General features: G+C 47.3%; 1 protein-coding gene across 3 annotated transcripts in view; it reads left to right on the top strand.

Moving 5' to 3' along the window:
* The window catches only part of LOC134910596 (spectrin beta chain, non-erythrocytic 5-like), a 188,481-nt gene that overhangs the window by 144,287 nt on the left and 23,708 nt on the right, over positions 1–20,486 (top strand). The window contains exons 20-24 of one of the 3 annotated variants that reach the window (XM_063918819.1): positions 238–412; positions 646–783; positions 1,309–1,611; positions 16,989–18,608; positions 19,885–19,962. In XM_063918819.1, coding sequence (XP_063774889.1) covers positions 238–412; positions 646–783; positions 1,309–1,611; positions 16,989–18,608; positions 19,885–19,962 — 2,314 coding nt within the window. The remainder of the gene's footprint in view (positions 1–237; positions 413–645; positions 784–1,308; positions 1,612–16,988; positions 18,609–19,884; positions 19,963–20,486) is intronic. The other 2 variants (XM_063918820.1, XM_063918821.1) reach the window with 2 other exon arrangements.

Here is a 20,486-nt window from a genome sequence, read left to right as displayed (position 1 = left end):
GGGAGTAATCATTGTACTACCATCATCATATATATGTGTTATCACATTACATGCTGCGTTACATTTCATATCTGTAGCTACGTCTCCAGTAATAACCTCACGTCCTGCATTTTAGCAGACCTTCACCTTTTCTCTCTCCTTATAAATGTCCCTCCTTGGGCTCATCTCAGGATAATAAGCCCTTGTGGTCCATATGTCTCCAATTCTCATGCGTATGCAGTGTTCCCCTCTCTGCAGATCCTGGACAGAAGATATGAGGTCTCAGGTACTGTCAGAAAGTCCCGGAGACAGACTTGTCCCCGGTCGGAGAGAGGAGCTGGAGAAGAGCATTGAGGAGAAGCTGAAAGAGTTTGAAGTGCTTGCGGGTATTGGGTGGAAGCTGATAGGAGAAGATCATCGTCTTTCTCAAATGGTGAGATGGGAGATCTTGGAGAAGCCGATCACACCAGAGACACAGGCATGGAATACGTGTCCTGTGAATTCTGGATCACATATTAGGATGCTCTTCCATTTGGGTGCAAGACCCATTTTTAACAGAGAATCTGTATTTTCGAACTGCAAAAACTGCATGTTAGTGTCCTTTTGTCTTAAGTTCTCATTATTAATAAATAACTCTTTTACTTAGTCATACCTCATTGTCCCCAGATCAAGGAGCGTCTGGAAGAATTACAGGGAATGCTGAGCTGGGTGCTGATGCGGTGGCGTTGCCAGAAACAACAAAGAGGAAACAAAGCTCAAAGACTAAAGACAACTGATGTTCTAGAAGCCACCAAGGTGCCCAAGGTTAGTGGCCAGTAGGAGAACAAAACAGGAGCCCAAATTCCAAGGTCACAGTCCAGCAGGGCCTGAGATATAGCATCCGTTTCATGTTTTTTCCCTCATTTAGTTTGTCCACATAATCCCAGATCGGAAATGTTGAAAGTGCCACCGGTAGAGTCACCAAGCCTATAGTTCATCAAAGGAGACAAAAACACCTAGCTTATTGTGTGTACACAATGATACTTACACCCTAAATGTCCTGTCTAGACACACAGAGGGTAGATGGGACTTGGAGACTTCTCAGGTCCATCCTAATAGTAAAGACACAACGTTTGGGATGCACTATAACCAGGATCTCGATTATATTTGCTGATGTACTTTACTTTGTCTGGAGTCAATAAATCATCACTAAAAAGCACAAAGACCAGTCCCCCGCCGGAGAGGATTATATGTGTGCTCGTCAGATCTGTACAGTGAAGGATAGTCTGCGCTAGTGGACGGCGGCAGAAAGAACCGGTTGAGCAGAGTCTTATCTGTATATTTCTGCAGGATGAACTGCGCCACACAGACAGGTCTATCGCAGCAGAAGCTATTCAGTGCCCAAAGGATGAGGACATCACGCAAACATCTTCACTTCCCAGGGGCCCACCACTCCGCAGATACAGGAAGAAGGCACTTAGTCCCATGTTTTTCCAACACCCACTCTTGGACAGCCTGGATATGGAGACGGAGGATGGTGCGGAGCTGCAGGAAGACAGCCCAAGGAAGCGGGTAGATGGGCCCTTGTGGCTAGAGCCCAAAGTACTCCCAAGACGATCAGAGACCCCAGAACCGGAGGAGGAGCCACTTATGGTAAGAATATGCTGCTAGGTTGGTGGGAATACTGAAGACACTGTAGCTCTTTCTCCAAAATGTAGAATATCATTAGACCATACAGAAGGAATTGTTCAAAGAATGATCCCAAAGAACCATCAAAGGTCTTCAGAGTCCACTGTTCCATTATACATATATATTGTCCGATGCATGGCTATGGGTGTTCTGTATTCCTGTTATCTATCAGCATCTCTACCTGTTGTCTGTACCTCCGTACTTCCAACCCTTTCCTGCCCCCTTGTTGCTCTGTTCTTCCTGTCATCTGTCCATGCAGCCACCTTGCTTTCTGTCAGTTGTCTCACTGTATTATGTACTACATGAGCATTAGCATCATTTGAGGTCCGGTGTCCAGTTCCGACAATTCTGTAAGTATCTCTTGGCAGCAGGTTGCCCTTTCATCCTCTTGTCCCATCTCCAAACTGTAATCACTATTTGTATATCTTTTCTCTTTGTTCCTTCTGCTCGTCAAGCCCTCTCCCTCTAAATCATTTTGGAAGCGCTGTCAGGGAATCTTAGACGGTACTATCCGTAGCTTAAAGAAAAAGAAAAGAGTTTCGCTCCCTGTTGCGGAAGAGGTAACTGCCCTGTTAGAGTGCATTGTGTGCTGGTGTGTTGTGGCATGTGGTGTTGCAGGTAGTGTGGTTTGGTTTGTCCATTAATCCGGTATGCCGGTCACTCCTAACCTCTGGAGATTTAGTCCATATGAGATTCTTTATTCTGTTATTAAAGACCTGTCATGGGTCCATTGCAGTGCGCCCGTGTTACTTTTCCTGGTACTGCTTTAGGTAAGTACCCTACCACTTGCTGCCTGTTCAATATATACTAACTAGTTACCAGCCCATCAACATGACGGAACAACATAACATTAGTCTGGAATGTGGTGAGTATAATGCACTGGGCGCTGGAGTGTTTATAAATTAAAAAACTAATTTTAATACATATAGAAATGACAGTAAAACATGAGCGAGATTCCTTTAGGAGGAAAGAGCAATTGTTGCTGATATATCCTCCTCTTTATTCTCTAATACCACTGATGTCCTTATAGTGTGGTAATTGAGTATGATCAAATAAAAACACATAAAAGCAAGAAATGAACCAGAGTCCTTACCTGGTTTGTGGGTGTGGAGCCGCAGGTGGTAATGCAGTGTGTAGTCTGGAATGTACACACTGCTTGACTCCAGAGCTTTTGACCGGACAGTCACTGGTAATCCTGAGCAGTCTGATGCCGACGCATTTCAGACCTCCGAGGGTCCTTCCTCGCCCATCACTTTCCCTTACCCAGGTGTGTCTCACCCATCACTTTCCTTTACCCAGGTGTGTCTCACCCATCACTTTCCCTTAACCATGTATGTCGCACCCATCACTCTCCCTTAACCATGTATGTCTCACCCGTCACTTTCCCTTTCCCAGGTGTGTCTCATCCATCATTTTCTCTCTTACCCAGGTGTGTCTCACCCATCACTTTCCCTTACACAGGTGTGTCTTACCCATAACTTTCCTACCCAAGTATGTCTCACCCATCACTTTCCTTTACCCAAGTTTGTCTCACCCATCACTTTCCCTTACCCAGGTGTGTTACACCCATCACTTTCCCTTACCAGGGGTGTTTAACCCATCACTTTCCCTTACCCAGGTGTATCTCACTCATCACTTTCCCTTACCTTAAGTTATGGTCTTACACCCATAACTTTCCCTTACCAGGGGTGTCTCACCCATCACTTTCCATTACCCGAGTGTGTCTCATCGATAACTTTCCCATACCCAGGTGTGTTACAGCCATAACTTTCCCTTACCAGGGGTGTCTCACCCATCACTTTCTCTCTTATCTAGGTGTGTCTCACCCATCACTTTCCCTAACCCAGGTGTATCTCACCCATCACTTCCCTAACCCAGGTGTATCTAACCCATCACTTTCCCTAACCCAGGTGTATCTCACCCATCACTTTCCCTAACCCAGGTGTATCTCACCCATCACTTCCCTTACCCAGGTGTGTTACACCCATAACTTTCCCTTACCAGGGGTGTCTCACCCATCACTTTCTCTCTTACCTAGGTGTGTCTCACTGTTATGCACACCAGTGCCAGCAGGAATGTACTGGTGTCTGAACGGTGAGGGGTGCAAAACAAATGAACTCACAGACAGACTGGGGAATATGACATTACATACACAGAAGGTGATAGGGTAACAAAATAAACACAAAGTGAACAGAGAAGCCCAAAGGCTAAGAAACTGGGTGTCTCCCTAGTATTAGGAATGCTCAGATGGAAAGAAGCAAGATGTAGTGATTTAATACGTAGAGAACCCGAAATGCTGTTGCTAAGGGCAACAGCAAAACCCTAAAGGGTTACCAACGGGTGTGGCAGTAAACTCCTTGGTCAGAGATGGAATAATAGACACAAGGAGAGTCTCCACAATCCTAGTCCTCACTTGCAGTGCACTGGTTCAGCTTACTGCCACTAAACTGACACCTGAACACCTTGCACAGTGAGAAAGGATTTTGGCAGGCAAGTCTGAGAATACAGCCGCAAACTTGCTAGGTTCACAGAGTAGCAAAAGAACCCCAGCAGGTTAAACGACTGACTCCAGTCTTACTGCTAGGTCTGGATTGGCAGAGTGTAATACCAAATCCCAAGGCCTATTTGCAGTAAGCAACAAACAAATACAAAGTTTACACAGTACTAGCTAGCTTTCAGGAACTGACTAACCAACAAAGATTCAGCAGCATCTGCCTAACCTGAGAAGAGGGTTTATATAGCAGGTGCTGTCCACGCCCCACTCAGACCTCACAGACTGTGAGCACAAAAACCAGCACCGGATCCCCTGCCGTGCACAGAGCCTGTAACCACTGCACAGCAAAAGACCCGAACCGGAGTATCAGCTACGCTCAGGTTACTCCGCTAGCACTTGTCTCCCGGTTGCCATGACGACGTGGCAGCACAGAGCAGGAGACCCTAACAGTACCCCCCCTCTGACGAGGGGTCAAAGAACCCCTACCACCGGGTTTATCAGGGAACTGCGAGAAGAAAGAGCGTAACAGTCTGGGGGCATGAAGATCACAACTGCGCACCCACGACCGCTCCTCCGGGCCATACCCCTTCCAGTGCACCAAAAATGACAGCCGACCCCGAACCATCTTGGAGTCAAGAATCCTTTCAACAACAAACTCCCTCTGGCCACGTATCAGAAGAGGGGAAGGTCTTCCACTGGAAGAAGGATTACTAATCGCCCGTTTTAAAAGGGAACAATGAAATGTTTTATTGATACCCAAAGAACGGGGTAGATCTAACTGAAATGCCACCGGATTGATAACCCTAGTGATCTTATAAGGACCGATGAACCGGGGGCCTAACTTATGAGATGGCTGTCTCAACTTCAAATTCTTGGTAGACAACCAGACGAAGTCTCCTAATTTGAAGCTGCAGGGTCTTTTCCGCTTATCAAAAACCCTTTTGGTCACTAATGACACAGACACAAGGGCTTTCTTCACTTTCCTCCAAATACCTCTAAGGACCGAAACCACAGAGGAACCACCAGGCGTGGAGTCCAGGGGGTCAAAAGAATTGGCCTTAGGATGATGCCCATACACACAAAGGAAGGGAGAGATCCCTGTAGCAGAGTGAGCCGCATTGTTATAGGCAAACTCCGCCATGGACAGATGAGCAACCCAGTCAGTCTGACACTTGGAGACATAACACCTGAGGAACTGCTCCAAGGACTGGTTCACCCTTTCAGTCTGCCCATTAGACTGCGGATGGTAGCCTGACGACAAGCTGACAGAAATCTGGAGATCGGAACAAAATGCCCTCCAGAATTTGGCCACAAACTGGGATCCGCGGTCAGAGACCACATCAAGTGGCAACCCGTGGAGGCGCACAACATGCAGCATAAATAATTCAGACAGGCGTCTGGCCGATGGCAGCCCAACCAATGGAACGAAGTGCGCCATCTTCGAAAACCTGTCAACGACAACCCAGATGGCTGTCATCCCCGAGGATTTGGGCAAGTCCACCACAAAATCCATTGAAATGTGGGTCCATGGCTTAGATGGAATAGAGAGTGGATGTAATGGGCCAACAGGAACCCCTCTAGGAGTCTTATTTCGGGCACAGATGTCACATGCCCGAACCCACTGATCCACATCCCTAGCCACCGAGGGCCACCACACCGCCCTAGATAGCAACTCCCGAGTTCTGGCAATACCCGGGTGACCTGCCGACTTCTTGGCATGGAATTCCAGGAACACTCGCTGTCTTAACCTAGGAGGCACAAACAAAAGACCTACCGGAAGGTCTGGAGGAGCCTGCTCCTGTGCTCTAAGGACTAATGACAAGAGGTCCTGGGTAATGCCCACTTTAATACATGATGGGGACACAATGGGCAATGGCTCCTCTGTGGTCTCCTGGATTGGAGCAAAACTCCGCGAGAGCGCATCAGCCTTGATGTTTTTTGACCCAGGGCGATATGTTATCAAAAAATTTAAGCAAGCAAAAAACAAAGCCCATCGTGCCTGCCTGGCATTGAGGCGCTTCGCTGACTCTAAATATGCCAAATTCTTATGGTCGGTGAGAATTGAGACCACAAACTTAGCCCCCTCAAACCAGTGTCTCCACTCCTCGAGTGCATCCTTAATAGCCAACAATTCCCGGTTACCCACGTCATAATTCATCTCGGCAGGCGAAAATTTACGGGAAAAGTAAGCACAGGGATGAAGGCGATTATCAGACACCCCCATCTGAGAAAGCACTGCCCCAATACCCATCTCAGAGGCATCCACCTCCACCACAAAAGGACGCTCTGGATCTGGGTGTCGCAGCACCTTGGCCGAGACAAATGCCCTTTTGAGACTGGCAAAAGCCGCTTTGGCCTCACAAGACCAGTGAGCAACATCCGCCCCTTTCTTAGTGAGTGCCACCAAGGGCGCCACTATAGACGAAAATCCAGCGATAAATCGTCTATAAAAATTCGCAAAGCCCAGAAAATGCTGAAGCGCCTTCAAACTAGTGAGCTGCACCCAATCCAGGACTGCCTGTACCTTGGAACCCTCCATTTGGAAACCTTCTGGGGAGATAATATATCCTAGAAATGCGATTTGCTGAACTTCAAATTCGCACTTCTCCAGCTTCGCCCCAAGCCGTGGTCTCTGAGTTTCTGGAGGACTAAGCGTACATGCTTCCGATGTTCCTCCAGGGAATGGGAGAAGATTAGGATGTCATCTAAGTATACAACTAAGAATCTATCCAAATATTCCCTGAGCACATCGTTCATGAAGTCCTGGAAGACTGCCGGGGCATTACAGAGCCCAAAAGGCATCACCAAATATTCATAATGCCCTGAGTGGGTATTAAAGGCAGTCTTCCATTCATCCCCCTCTCTTATTCGGATTAGATTGTACGCACCGCGTAGGTCAATCTTAGAAAAAATGGTGGCAGTACGAAGCTGGTCAAACAAGACCGAAATGAGAGGCAGTGGGTATGAGTTTTTAATCGTGATACGGTTCAATTCCCTGAAGTCGATGCAAGGTCACAACGAACCGTCCTTTTTACCCACGAAGAAGAACCCCGACCCAACTGGAGACTGTGAAGGTCTGATAAATCCCTTAGCCAAGTTCTCCTGAATGTACTCTGCCATAGCCTGAGTCTCAGGACGTGACAGGGAGTACAACCTGCTCTTGGGAAGCTTAGCATTCGGCAACAAATCAATGGCACAGTCATAGGGGCGATGGGGAGGTAGTACCTCTGCAACTCTTTTGGAGAACACGTCCGCAAAATCTGCATAACATCCTGGCAATCCTGGCAAACTTAGCTGCGAAAGCCTGACTGGAAGGCTCAAGCAACTCCTGAAACAATCAGTACCCCAACTAAGAATCTCCCCAGAGACCCAGTCAAATTGAGGATTGTGGGCCCTTAACCAGGGTAACCCCAACACCAATGGGGCAAAAGTACAGACAGTCACATAAAAGGACAATTTTTCAGAGTGTGTGGCTCCAATAAACAAAGAAATCTGGCTAGTGCAAGAGGTAATTTTACCCTGGGATAATGGTTCCCCGTTTAACCCACAAATCTCAATTTCCGATGCCAAGGGTACTAAGGGAACAGAGTGTTTCAGGGCGAATTGGCGGTCCATAAAAACCCCGTCGGTCCCACTGTCCACAAAGGCCTCAGTCTTGACAGTTTGACCGAGGATCTTCAAGGTCACCGGAATGATAAAAGTCTTCTTGGGAAATTCTGACTTCTGGCCTGACAGGATATTTCCCATCACCCTCAGGCCCTGAAGTTTTCCGGCTTTTCTGGGCATGATACTAACCTTTATTCCCACAGTACAAACATAACCCCTGCTGTCTCCTCCGCGTCTTCTCACGCGAGGAGAGGCGGGTAGCCCCAATCTGCATAGGCTCCTCGGAAAATTCCTCAGAGTCTAAGGTTCCCTTGGGAAAGAAGGAAACCTCGGTCTCCCTTTCAAGCCTGCGCTCTCTCAGCCGTCTATCCACCCGAATGGATAACTGCATGAGCTGATCCAAGCTATCAGGCAAGGGATATTGTACCAGTTGGTCTTTTAACTGGTTAGAAAGACCTCTTCGGTACTGGTGTCTCAGGGCTGGGTCATTCCACTGGGTATCATGGGCCAACCTCCGAAACTCCGTACAATAAACCTCAACTGGCCTTCGCCCTTGCTTAAGGATCGAAATCTGAGCCTCGGCTGAGGCCGTCTTGTCAGGGTCATCATACAACATGCCCAGTGCCGTAAAAAAAGCATCAACACTTTTAAGCGACGGACAGTCAGGCTGCAACCCATATGCCCAGACCTGTGGGTCTCCTTGTAGCAAGGAAATCACTATGCCCACCCGCTGAATCTCCGACCCAGAAGACTGAGGCATAAGCTGGAAATATAGCTTGCAGCTCTCCTTGAAACAAAAGAACTGCGAGCGATCTCCAGAAAAATGATCCGGGAGATTTACTTTCGGCTCCTTAACCCCTGAAGGTACTGCTGCTGCGGGAGCTCCGCCAGCGGCCTGCGAGGTGTGCATTTTAATGGACAAATCATTAAATTGTCGAGTCAGGACCTGCACCTGATCGACCACCTGTTGCAAAGTATTTTGAGGGGTATGCTCCATATTCCCACAAAATTTCAACAGGAGTATTAGGCTGCTGAATATGTTATGCACACCAGTGCCAGCAGGAATGTACTGGTGTCTGAACGGTGAGGGATGCAAAACAAATGAACTCACAGACAGACTGGGGAATATGACATTACATACACAGAAGGTGATAGGGTAACAAAATAAACACAAAGTGAACAGAGAAGCCCAAAGGCTAAGAAACTGAGTGTCTCCCTAGTATTAGGAATGCTCAGATGGAAAGAAGCAAGATGTAGTGATTTAATACGTAGAGAACCCGAAATGCTGTTGCTAAGGGCAACAGCAAAACCCTAAAGGGTTACCAACGGGTGTGGCAGTAAACTCCTTGGTCAGAGATGGAATAATAGACACAAGGAGAGTCTCCACAATCCTAGTCCTCACTTGCAGTGCACTGGTTCAGCTTACTGCCACTAAACTGACACCTGAACACCTTGCACAGTGAGAAAGGATTTTGGCAGGCAAGTCTGAGAATACAGCCGCAAACTTGCTAGGTTCACAGAGTAGCAAAAGAACCCCAGCAGGTTAAACGACTGACTCCAGTCTTACTGCTAGGTCTGGATTGGCAGAGTGTAATACCAAATCCCAAGGCCTATTTGCAGTAAGCAACAAACAAATACAAAGTTTACACAGTACTAGCTAGCTTTCAGGAACTGACTAACCAACAAAGATTCAGCAGCATCTGCCTAACCTGAGAAGAGGGTTTATATAGCAGGTGCTGTCCACGCCCCACTCAGACCTCACAGACTGTGAGCACAAAAACCAGCACCGGATCCCCTGCCGTGCACAGAGCCTGTAACCACTGCACAGCAAAAGACCCGAACCGGAGTATCAGCTACGCTCAGGTTACTCCGCTAGCACTTGTCTCCCGGTTGCCATGACGACGTGGCAGCACAGAGCAGGAGACCCTAACAGTACCCCCCCTCTGACGAGGGGTCAAAGAACCCCTACCACCGGGTTTATCAGGGAACTGCGAGAAGAAAGAGCGTAACAGTCTGGGGGCATGAAGATCACAACTGCGCACCCACGACCGCTCCTCCGGGCCATACCCCTTCCAGTGCACCAAAAATGACAGCCGACCCCGAACCATCTTGGAGTCAAGAATCCTTTCAACAACAAACTCCCTCTGGCCACGTATCAGAAGAGGGGAAGGTCTTCCACTGGAAGAAGGATTACTAATCGCCCGTTTTAAAAGGGAACAATGAAATGTTTTATTGATACCCAAAGAACGGGGTAGATCTAACTGAAATGCCACCGGATTGATAACCCTAGTGATCTTATAAGGACCGATGAACCGGGGGCCTAACTTATGAGATGGCTGTCTCAACTTCAAATTCTTGGTAGACAACCAGACGAAGTCTCCTAATTTGAAGCTGCAGGGTCTTTTCCGCTTATCAAAAACCCTTTTGGTCACTAATGACACAGACACAAGGGCTTTCTTCACTTTCCTCCAAATACCTCTAAGGACCGAAACCACAGAGGAACCACCAGGCGTGGAGTCCAGGGGGTCAAAAGAATTGGCCTTAGGATGATGCCCATACACACAAAGGAAGGGAGAGATCCCTGTAGCAGAGTGAGCCGCGTTGTTATAGGCAAACTCCGCCATGGACAGATGAGCAACCCAGTCAGTCTGACACTTGGAGACATAACACCTGAGGAACTGCTCCAAGGACTGGTTCACCCTTTCAGTCTGCCCATTAGACTGCGGATGGTAGCCTGACGACAAGCTGACAGAAATCTGGAGATCGGAACAAAATGCCCTCCAGAATTTGGCCACAAACTGGGATCCGCGGTCAGAGACCACATCAAGTGGCAACCCGTGGAGGCGCACAACATGCAGCATAAATAATTCAGACAGGCGTCTGGCCGATGGCAGCCCAACCAATGGAACGAAGTGCGCCATCTTCGAAAACCTGTCAACGACAACCCAGATGGCTGTCATCCCCGAGGATTTGGGCAAGTCCACCACAAAATCCATTGAAATGTGGGTCCATGGCTTAGATGGAATAGAGAGTGGATGTAATGGGCCAACAGGAACCTCTCTAGGAGTCTTATTTCGGGCACAGATGTCACATGCCCGAACCCACTGATCCACATCCCTAGCCACCGAGGGCCACCACACCGCCCTAGATAGCAACTCCCGAGTTCTGGCAATACCCGGGTGACCTGCCGACTTCTTGGCATGGAATTCCAGGAACACTCGCTGTCTTAACCTAGGAGGCACAAACAAAAGACCTACCGGAAGGTCTGGAGGAGCCTGCTCCTGTGCTCTAAGGACTAATGACAAGAGGTCCTGGGTAATGCCCACTTTAATACATGATGGGGACACAATGGGCAATGGCTCCTCGGTGGTCTCCTGGATTGGAGCAAAACTCAGCGAGAGCGCATCAGCCTTGATGTTTTTTGACCCAGGGCGATATGTTATCAAAAAATTTAAGCAAGCAAAAAACAAAGCCCATCGTGCCTGCCTGGCATTGAGGCGCTTCGCTGACTCTAAATATGCCAAATTCTTATGGTCGGTGAGAATTGAGACCACAAACTTAGCCCCCTCAAACCAGTGTCTCCACTCCTCGAGTGCATCCTTAATAGCCAACAATTCCCGGTTACCCACGTCATAATTCATCTCGGCAGGCGAAAATTTACGGGAAAAGTAAGCACAGGGATGAAGGCGATTATCAGACACCCCCATCTGAGAGAGCACTGCCCCAATACCCATCTCAGAGGCATCCACCTCCACCACAAAAGGACGCTCTGGATCTGGGTGTCGCAGCACCTTGGCCGAGACAAATGCCCTTTTGAGACTGGCAAAAGCCGCTTTGGCCTCAAGACCAGTGAGCAACATCCGCCCCTTTCTTAGTGAGTGCCACCAAGGGCGCCACTATAGACGAAAATCCAGCGATAAATCGTCTATAAAAATTCGCAAAGCCCAGAAAACGCTGAAGCGCCTTCAAACTAGTGGGCTGCACCCAATCCAGGACTGCCTGTACCTTGGAACCCTCCATTTGGAAACCTTCTGGGGAGATAATATATCCTAGAAATGCGATTTGCTGAACTTCAAATTCGCACTTCTCCAGCTTCGCCCCAAGCCGGTGGTCTCTGAGTTTCTGGAGGACTAAGCGTACATGCTTCCGATGTTCCTCCAGGGAATGGGAGAAGATTAGGATGTCATCTAAGTATACAACTAAGAATCTATCCAAATATTCCCTGAGCACATCGTTCATGAAGTCCTGGAAGACTGCCGGGGCATTACAGAGCCCAAAAGGCATCACCAAATATTCATAATGCCCTGAGTGGGTATTAAAGGCAGTCTTCCATTCATCCCCCTCTCTTATTCGGATTAGATTGTACGCACCGCGTAGGTCAATCTTAGAAAAAATGGTGGCAGTACGAAGCTGGTCAAACAAGACCGAAATGAGAGGCAGTGGGTATGAGTTTTTAATCGTGATACGGTTCAATTCCCTGAAGTCGATGCAAGGTCGCAACGAACCGTCCTTTTTACCCACGAAGAAGAACCCCGACCCAACTGGAGACTGTGAAGGTCTGATAAATCCCTTAGCCAAGTTCTCCTGAATGTACTCTGCCATAGCCTGAGTCTCAGGACGTGACAGGGAGTACAACCTGCTCTTGGGAAGCTTAGCATTCGGCAACAAATCAATGGCACAGTCATAGGGGCGATGGGGAGGTAGTACCTCTGCAACTCTTTTGGAGAACACGTCCGCAAAATCTGCATAACATCCTGGCAATCCTGGCAAACTTAGCTGCGAAAGCCTGACTGGAAGGCTCAAGCAACTCCTGAAACAATCAGTACCCCAACTAAGAATCTCCCCAGAGACCCAGTCAAATTGAGGATTGTGGGCCCTTAACCAGGGTAACCCCAACACCAATGGGGCAAAAGTACAGACAGTCACATAAAAGGACAATTTTTCAGAGTGTGTGGCTCCAATAAACAAAGAAATCTGGCTAGTGCAAGAGGTAATTTTACCCTGGGATAATGGTTCCCCGTTTAACCCACAAATCTCAATTTCCGATGCCAAGGGTACTAAGGGAACAGAGTGTTTCAGGGCGAATTGGCGGTCCATAAAAACCCCGTCGGTCCCACTGTCCACAAAGGCCTCAGTCTTGACAGTTTGACCGAGGATCTTCAAGGTCACCGGAATGATAAAAGTCTTCTTGGGAAATTCTGACTTCTGGCCTGACAGGATATTTCCCATCACCCTCAGGCCCTGAAGTTTTCCGGCTTTTCTGGGCATGATACTAACCTTTATTCCCACAGTACAAACATAACCCCTGCTGTCTCCTCCGCGTCTTCTCACGCGAGGAGAGGCGGGTAGCCCCAATCTGCATAGGCTCCTCGGAAAATTCCTCAGAGTCTAAGGTTCCCTTGGGAAAGAAGGAAACCTCGGTCTCCCTTTCAAGCCTGCGCTCTCTCAGCCGTCTATCCACCCGAATGGATAACTGCATGAGCTGATCCAAGCTATCAGGCAAGGGATATTGTACCAGTTGGTCTTTTAACTGGTTAGAAAGACCTCTTCGGTACTGGTGTCTCAGGGCTGGGTCATTCCACTGGGTATCATGGGCCAACCTCCGAAACTCCGTACAATAAACCTCAACTGGCCTTCGCCCTTGCTTAAGGATCGAAATCTGAGCCTCGGCTGAGGCCGTCTTGTCAGGGTCATCATACAACATGCCCAGTGCCGTAAAAAAAGCATCAACACTTTTAAGCGACGGACAGTCAGGCTGCAACCCATATGCCCAGACCTGTGGGTCTCCTTGTAGCAAGGAAATCACTATGCCCACCCGCTGAATCTCCGACCCAGAAGACTGAGGCCTAAGCTGGAAATATAGCTTGCAGCTCTCCTTGAAACAAAAGAACTGCGAGCGATCTCCAGAAAAACGATCCGGGAGATTTACTTTCGGCTCCTTAACCCCTGAAGGTACTGCTGCTGCGGGAGCTCCGCCAGCGGCCTGCGAGGTGTGCATTTTAATGGACAAATCATTAAATTGTCGAGTCAGGACCTGCACCTGATCGACCACCTGTTGCAAAGTATTTTGAGGGGTATGCTCCATATTCCCACAAAATTTCAACAGGAGTATTAGGCTGCTGAATATGTTATGCACACCAGTGCCAGCAGGAATGTACTGGTGTCTGAACGGTGAGGGATGCAAAACAAATGAACTCACAGACAGACTGGGGAATATGACATTACATACACAGAAGGTGATAGGGTAACAAAATAAACACAAAGTGAACAGAGAAGCCCAAAGGCTAAGAAACTGAGTGTCTCCCTAGTATTAGGAATGCTCAGATGGAAAGAAGCAAGATGTAGTGATTTAATACGTAGAGAACCCGAAATGCTGTTGCTAAGGGCAACAGCAAAACCCTAAAGGGTTACCAACGGGTGTGGCAGTAAACTCCTTGGTCAGAGATGGAATAATAGACACAAGGAGAGTCTCCACAATCCTAGTCCTCACTTGCAGTGCACTGGTTCAGCTTACTGCCACTAAACTGACACCTGAACACCTTGCACAGTGAGAAAGGATTTTGGCAGGCAAGTCTGAGAATACAGCCGCAAACTTGCTAGGTTCACAGAGTAGCAAAAGAACCCCAGCAGGTTAAACGACTGACTCCAGTCTTACTGCTAGGTCTGGATTGGCAGAGTGTAATACCAAATCCCAAGGCCTATTTGCAGTAAGCAACAAACAAATACAAAGTTTACACAGTACTAGCTAGCTTTCAGGAACTGACTAACCAACAAAGATTCAGCAGCATCTGCCTAACCTGAGAAGAGGGTTTATATAGCAGGTGCTGTCCACGCCCCACTCAGACCTCACAGACTATGAGCACAAAAACCAGCACCGGATCCCCTGCCGTGCACAGAGCCTGTAACCACTGCACAGCAAAAGACCCGAACCGGAGTATCAGCTACGCTCAGGTTACTTCGCTAGCACTTGTCTCCCGGTTGCCATGACGACGTGGCAGCACAGAGCAGGAGACCCTAACACTCACCCATCACTTTCCCTTACCAAGGTGTGTCTCACCCATCACTTTCCCTAACCCAGGTGTGTCTGACCCATCACTTTCCCTAACCCAGGTGTGTCTAACTCATCACTTTCTCTCTGGCCCAGGTGTATCTCACCCATCACTTTCCCTTACACAGGTGTGTCTCACCCATAACTTTCCCTTACCAGGGGTGTCTCACCCATCACTTTCCCTTACCCGAGTGTGTCTCACCGATAACTTTCCCTTACCCAAGTGTGTTACACCCATAACTTTCCCTTACATGGGGTGTCTCACCCATCACTTTCTCTCTTACCTAGGTGTGTCTCACCCATCACTTTCCCTTACCAAGGTGTGTCTCACCCATCACTTTCCCTAACCCAGGTGTGTCTGACCCATCACTTTCCCTAACCCAGGTGTGTCTAACGCATCACTTTCTCTCTTGCCCAGGTGTATCTCACCCATCACTTTCCCTTACTCAGGTGTGTCTCACCCATCACTTTCCCTTACCAGGGGTGTCTCACCCATCACTTTCCCTTACCCGAGTGTGTCTCACCGATATCTTTCTCTTACCCAAGTGTGTTACACCCATAACTTTCCCTTACCAGGGGTGTCTCACCCATCACTTTCTCTCTTACCTAGGTGTGTCTCACCCATCACTTTCCCTTACCAAGGTGTGTCTCACTCATCACTTTCCCTAACCCAGGTGTGTCTAACCCATCACTTTCCCTAACCCAGGTGTGTCTAACTCATCACTTTCTCTCTTACCCAGGTGTATCTCACCCATCACTTTCTCTCTTACCCAGGTGTGTCTCACCCATCACTTTCCCTAATCCAGGTTTGTGTAACCCATCACTTTCTCTCTTACCCAGGTGTGTCTCACCCATCACTTTCTCTAACCCATGTGTGCCTATCCTGTCACTTTCTCTCTTACCCAGGTGTGTCTCACCCATCACTTTCCCTAACCCATGTGTGTCTCACCCATCACTTCTCTCTTACCCAGGTGTGTCTCACCCATCACTTTCTCTCTTACCCAGGTGTGTCTCACTCATCACTTTCTCTCTTACCCAGGTGTGTCTCAACCATCACTTTCTCTCTTACCCAGGTGTGTCTCACCCATCACTTTCTTTCTTACGCAGGTGTGTCTGACCCATCACTTACCCTAACCCAAGTGTCTCTCATCTACCACTTTGTTACAAAGTGTTTTCCGGCTCATGGGGGTCATTCCGAGTTGTTCGCTCGTTGCCGATTTTCGCTATACTGCGATTAGTCGCTTACTGCGCATGCGCAAGGTTCGCAGAGCGCATGCGCTTAGTTATTTTACACAAAAGTTAGGTATTTTACTCATGGCATAACGAAGCTTTTTCATCGCTGTGCTGATCGTAGTGTGATTGACAGGAAGTGGGTGTTTCTGGGCGGAAACTGGACGTTTTATGGGAGTGTGCAGAAAAACGCAGGCGTTCGAGTTGCAAAACGCAGGAGTGGCTGGAGAAACAGGGGAGTGGTTGGGCAAACGCTGGGTGTGTTTGTGACGTCAAACCAGGAACGAAAAGGACTGAGCTGGTCGCAATGGCTGAGTTAGTCTGGAACTACTCAAAAACTGCTAAGAAATTTCTATTCACAATTTTGCTAATCTTTCGTTCGCAATTCTGCCAAGCTAAGATACACTCCCAGAGGGCGGCGGCTTAGCGTGTGCAATGCTGCTAAAAGCAGCTAGCGAGCGAACAACTCGGAATCACCCCCCAAATCTTTTTCTCAGGTGTCTCACAAATCATTTTTCTCATGTGTGTGTCAACGATCTCTTTCTCTCTTGCATACTTGTGTCTCACTCATTACTTTGTTTCTTACCCAGGTCTCTCTCACTCATCACCTTCTCTAGCGCTTCGGCATATTTCACTATTAACTTTTTTGCAGGTGTGTTTCACCATATTCTTCATGTCTCTACTGTCACTTACAAGTGTCTTACTTAGGTGTAGCTAACATCTTGCTTTCTCTCCAGTGTCTCTCACTCATTACTTTCTCTCTTGCCTGGATGTGTCTCATCCGTCACTTCCTTCCCAACTTATGCATGCCTCACTCATCACTCTCTTACTATAGGTGTATCTCACTCATTGATTTCTCTCAGGTGTCTCACTTATCACTTTCTGCCTTGCTTAAGCATGCCTCACGCCTCACTTTCTCTCTTACTTAGGTGTATCTCATACGTCACTTTCTTTCATGCCCAGGTAAGCACCTATTTGAACGTGAAAGACAGTGAAAGATACAACACATGCCAACACATGACAGTGCCACGACTTTCCAGAAAAAATCGATCATCAGAGCAGTATTCTTTAATTCCTTCCTGTGGCTCTCCTTCCAACTCCTTTCCTAAAATTAGATCCCACTGTTTCAAGAGTTTAAAAAGAAAGGAAAAGGCCCAAAGGCTGACAGTTCAAGGGATTATGGAGGTTTTCTCAGACAGGAAAGTCAACACCAAAGAATCCATCAAGTATCAAACTTCTACCTGGCCTCCGAAACTGACAAAGAAGGCTCAAGTCCTTGGACCACATCCAAATGTTGAAACATTACGGAATTATGTGAAGAACCCTCTTACAAAGCACATTGATGCTGAGTGCCTTGTGTCTGGGTCAGTTTTAATGAAGACTGAAGTGAACCGCTCTAATCCTGACATACCAACAACTAATCTCAGTTGTCAACGTCTGACCTTAGGTTCTGTTTTGACCCTGAAGCTCACCAAGGAATTAAATCTCTTGGATAACAACCAAGCAATGATTACAGTAGAATCCAAAGATGGCACTGAATTTAACAATGTTTCGTATTCTGGGGGCGAAGATGAGTCACGAGGTAAAGTCAAAGAGCCAGTGAAAGACAAAGATCAGCGCAACATCACCATAAAAGACGCCCAATCATCAGGTTCTACATCATGGATTGAAGCCTTAGCAAGTAGTTCTGGATATTGCAGGCAGAACATACATGGGTATGGGAAGTCTACAGACAGTCTACAGACTTGGGCATTAGAAGACATGAGTGATGACTTTATCAACTTTGAGATAGACAGACTTTCCCCTATTGTCTTACAGAACCTTGGGCCTGAGTGGGCAAGACGGAGAGCTTCCTTAAATTCGTCTGAAACACAAGATGTCATTTTAGCAAACGTTAATGTCTCAGATTCCCAGCACATCAATCAGAGTAAAACTGGCATCTATCCATCATCCATCTGCCACGAGACAGGACAAAAGGTTCATGGTGTAGAGACATATACTGACAATAAACAGAAGCATGAACAACTCAGGTCAAATTGTTCCTCTCTAAATTTCCTCAATATGACTGTTACAACATCCAGCCCAGTACACGAGGCCCTTCCTGAAAGCAGGTCTTTCTATAAAGCCAACCCTGGTCCTTTAGCTGAGGTCCTCCATCCAGACCATGAATTTCTAGAACATGATGATGAAGAGCTAGAAAGTATTTGGAATAATGCTAGAAAGGATCATTTAGGATGCCCTGCACAGTTCTCTCACAATGCATCACTCAAAGAGACTGGGAAAGGCAACCTGCCTCTCTTGAAACGCCCTGAGCCATGTGGGCAAGTGGTAATGAGTGCAGAACCGAACCTGCTGGTGGCCACGTTTACACTCCCCAGCTCTGCAGTTTTAGCTGCAGGTTCAGTTAGGGAGAAGGGCCCAGATCATGGGGAAGAGATCAGCTTTGGCCAAAGTAGCAGTATTGTAGCTGCCTGTGTGGACAATTATCTGAAAGGAGGTAGTGAGAACAGATCAGTGAAGGGTTCACTTATTAGTCCAAAACTTGAGACTCCAGAGGAGGAAACTGACACATCCTCATCCATGGTGAGATATATTTGTGATAGTCTGTTATTGCTGAGCACATGAATCATATTATATCCTTCTTCTTCTCCAAGCTGAGGTCATGATCTCTGAATGTAACATTCCATGCCCCCAACTGTTATTTGCCTCACTGTTCTGCAAGAGAATCACCCATGTGTATCCTGGTCACTATAAGGTGACCATGATGTTGTCGGATGCAATGGACTGTCCATGTGTTTGTGTGATTCCAGCTGTATTCAGGGTACATTGGACTCTCCATGTTGAACTATGATTATGTGTATCATAATCTGCCCATGTGTATGTGTGATTCCCCCAACTGTGTCCTGGCTGCAATGGGCTATTCATGTGTTTGTGTGATTCTCTCTCCTGTATCCTGGGTACAATGAGCTGGCCATGCATTTGTGTGATTACCTCACTTATATCCTGGGTACAGTGACTTGGATGTGTTTGTGTGATTTGCCTACCTGTATCCTGGCTACAATGGGCTATTTGTTTGTTTGTGTGATTCTCCCTCCTGTATCCTGGCTAAAATGAGCTGTCCATGATTTTGTGTGATTTTCCCACTTATATCATGTGTACACTGGGCTGTCCTTGTGTTTGTATGATTCACCTGCCTGTATTCTGGGTGCAATGATCTGTCTCCATGTGTTTTGTGATTCGTCCACTTGTGTCCCGAGTACAATGGGTTGACTGTGTTTGTGTGATTCACTCACTTGTATCCTGGGTACAGTGAGCTGTCTATGTGTTTGTGTGATTACCTCACTTATATCCTGGTTACAATGAGCTGCCCATGTGTTTGTGTGATTCCCCACCTGTATCCTGGATGCAGTGAGCTGTCTATGTGTTTGTGTGATTCACCAACCTGTATCCTGGGTATATTAAGCTTTCCATGTGTTTGTGTGATTCCCCACCTGTATCCTGGGTGCAGTGAGCTACCCATGTGTTTGTGTGATTCCCCACCTGTATCCTGGGTACATTAAGCTGCCCATGTGTTTGTGTGATTCCCCACCTGTATCCTGGGTACATTAAGCTGCCCATGTGTTTGTGTGATTCCCCACCTGTATCCTGGGTGCAGTGAGCTATCTATGTGTATTTGTGATTCACCAACATGTATCCTGGGTACATTAAGCTGTCCATGTGTTTGTGTGATTCCCCGACCTGTATCCTGGGTACAGTGAGCTGTCCATGTGTTTACGTGATTCCTCCGCCTGTATCCTGGGTACAATGATCTGTCCACATGTTTGTGTAAATTCCTGTAACATCTGCCTGTTGCTTGCAGGTGACCTGGAAATTGGATTTTCAGTTGATGGAAGGTCCCCTGGAGAAGAAGCCCATCCTGCAACCAGGAGGCAAGAAGGCAAGTAGTAGCTGGAGAGGCAGTATCCGGCAGACACCATACTGTAATAGAGAGACGTATTATTATTATTTTATTTAAGTGTAAGGTACAGTGTTCACATGGAAAGGTACAATCCAGAAAAGGTACAGGCGTCTGAGGATTATGCAGTATAATAGAATGATGGTTTGTCCTACAACAGGTGTAGAGTTTGTATTTAGTAGACTATGATAAATATTATCTATGATTAGTTACTGAGCTACATTTATACACCTGGACTAGGAGAAAAGCAAAATGTAAAATATTTCAGAAGTTGTAACTCCAGGCACGGAGAGGCCACGGGTGAACATACCAACATTCAAAAATTCCATCTTATTTAGAATGTAATGATGTGACGGAAAGTGATCATACCAACAGCCAAAAATTCCATCTTATTTAGAATGTAATGGTGTGACAGAAAATGGACATACCAACATCCAAATATTCCATCTTATTTAGAATGTAAGGGTGTGACAGAAACTTTCCCACATTTCAAAGTACTTTTGTGT

The sequence above is a fragment of the Pseudophryne corroboree genome, chromosome 4 (assembly GCF_028390025.1).
Source record: "Pseudophryne corroboree isolate aPseCor3 chromosome 4, aPseCor3.hap2, whole genome shotgun sequence".
NCBI lineage: Eukaryota > Metazoa > Chordata > Amphibia > Anura > Myobatrachidae > Pseudophryne > Pseudophryne corroboree.
The sequence above is the reverse complement of the archived record's forward strand: the minus strand, read 5'-3'. Positions and strand labels throughout refer to the sequence as shown.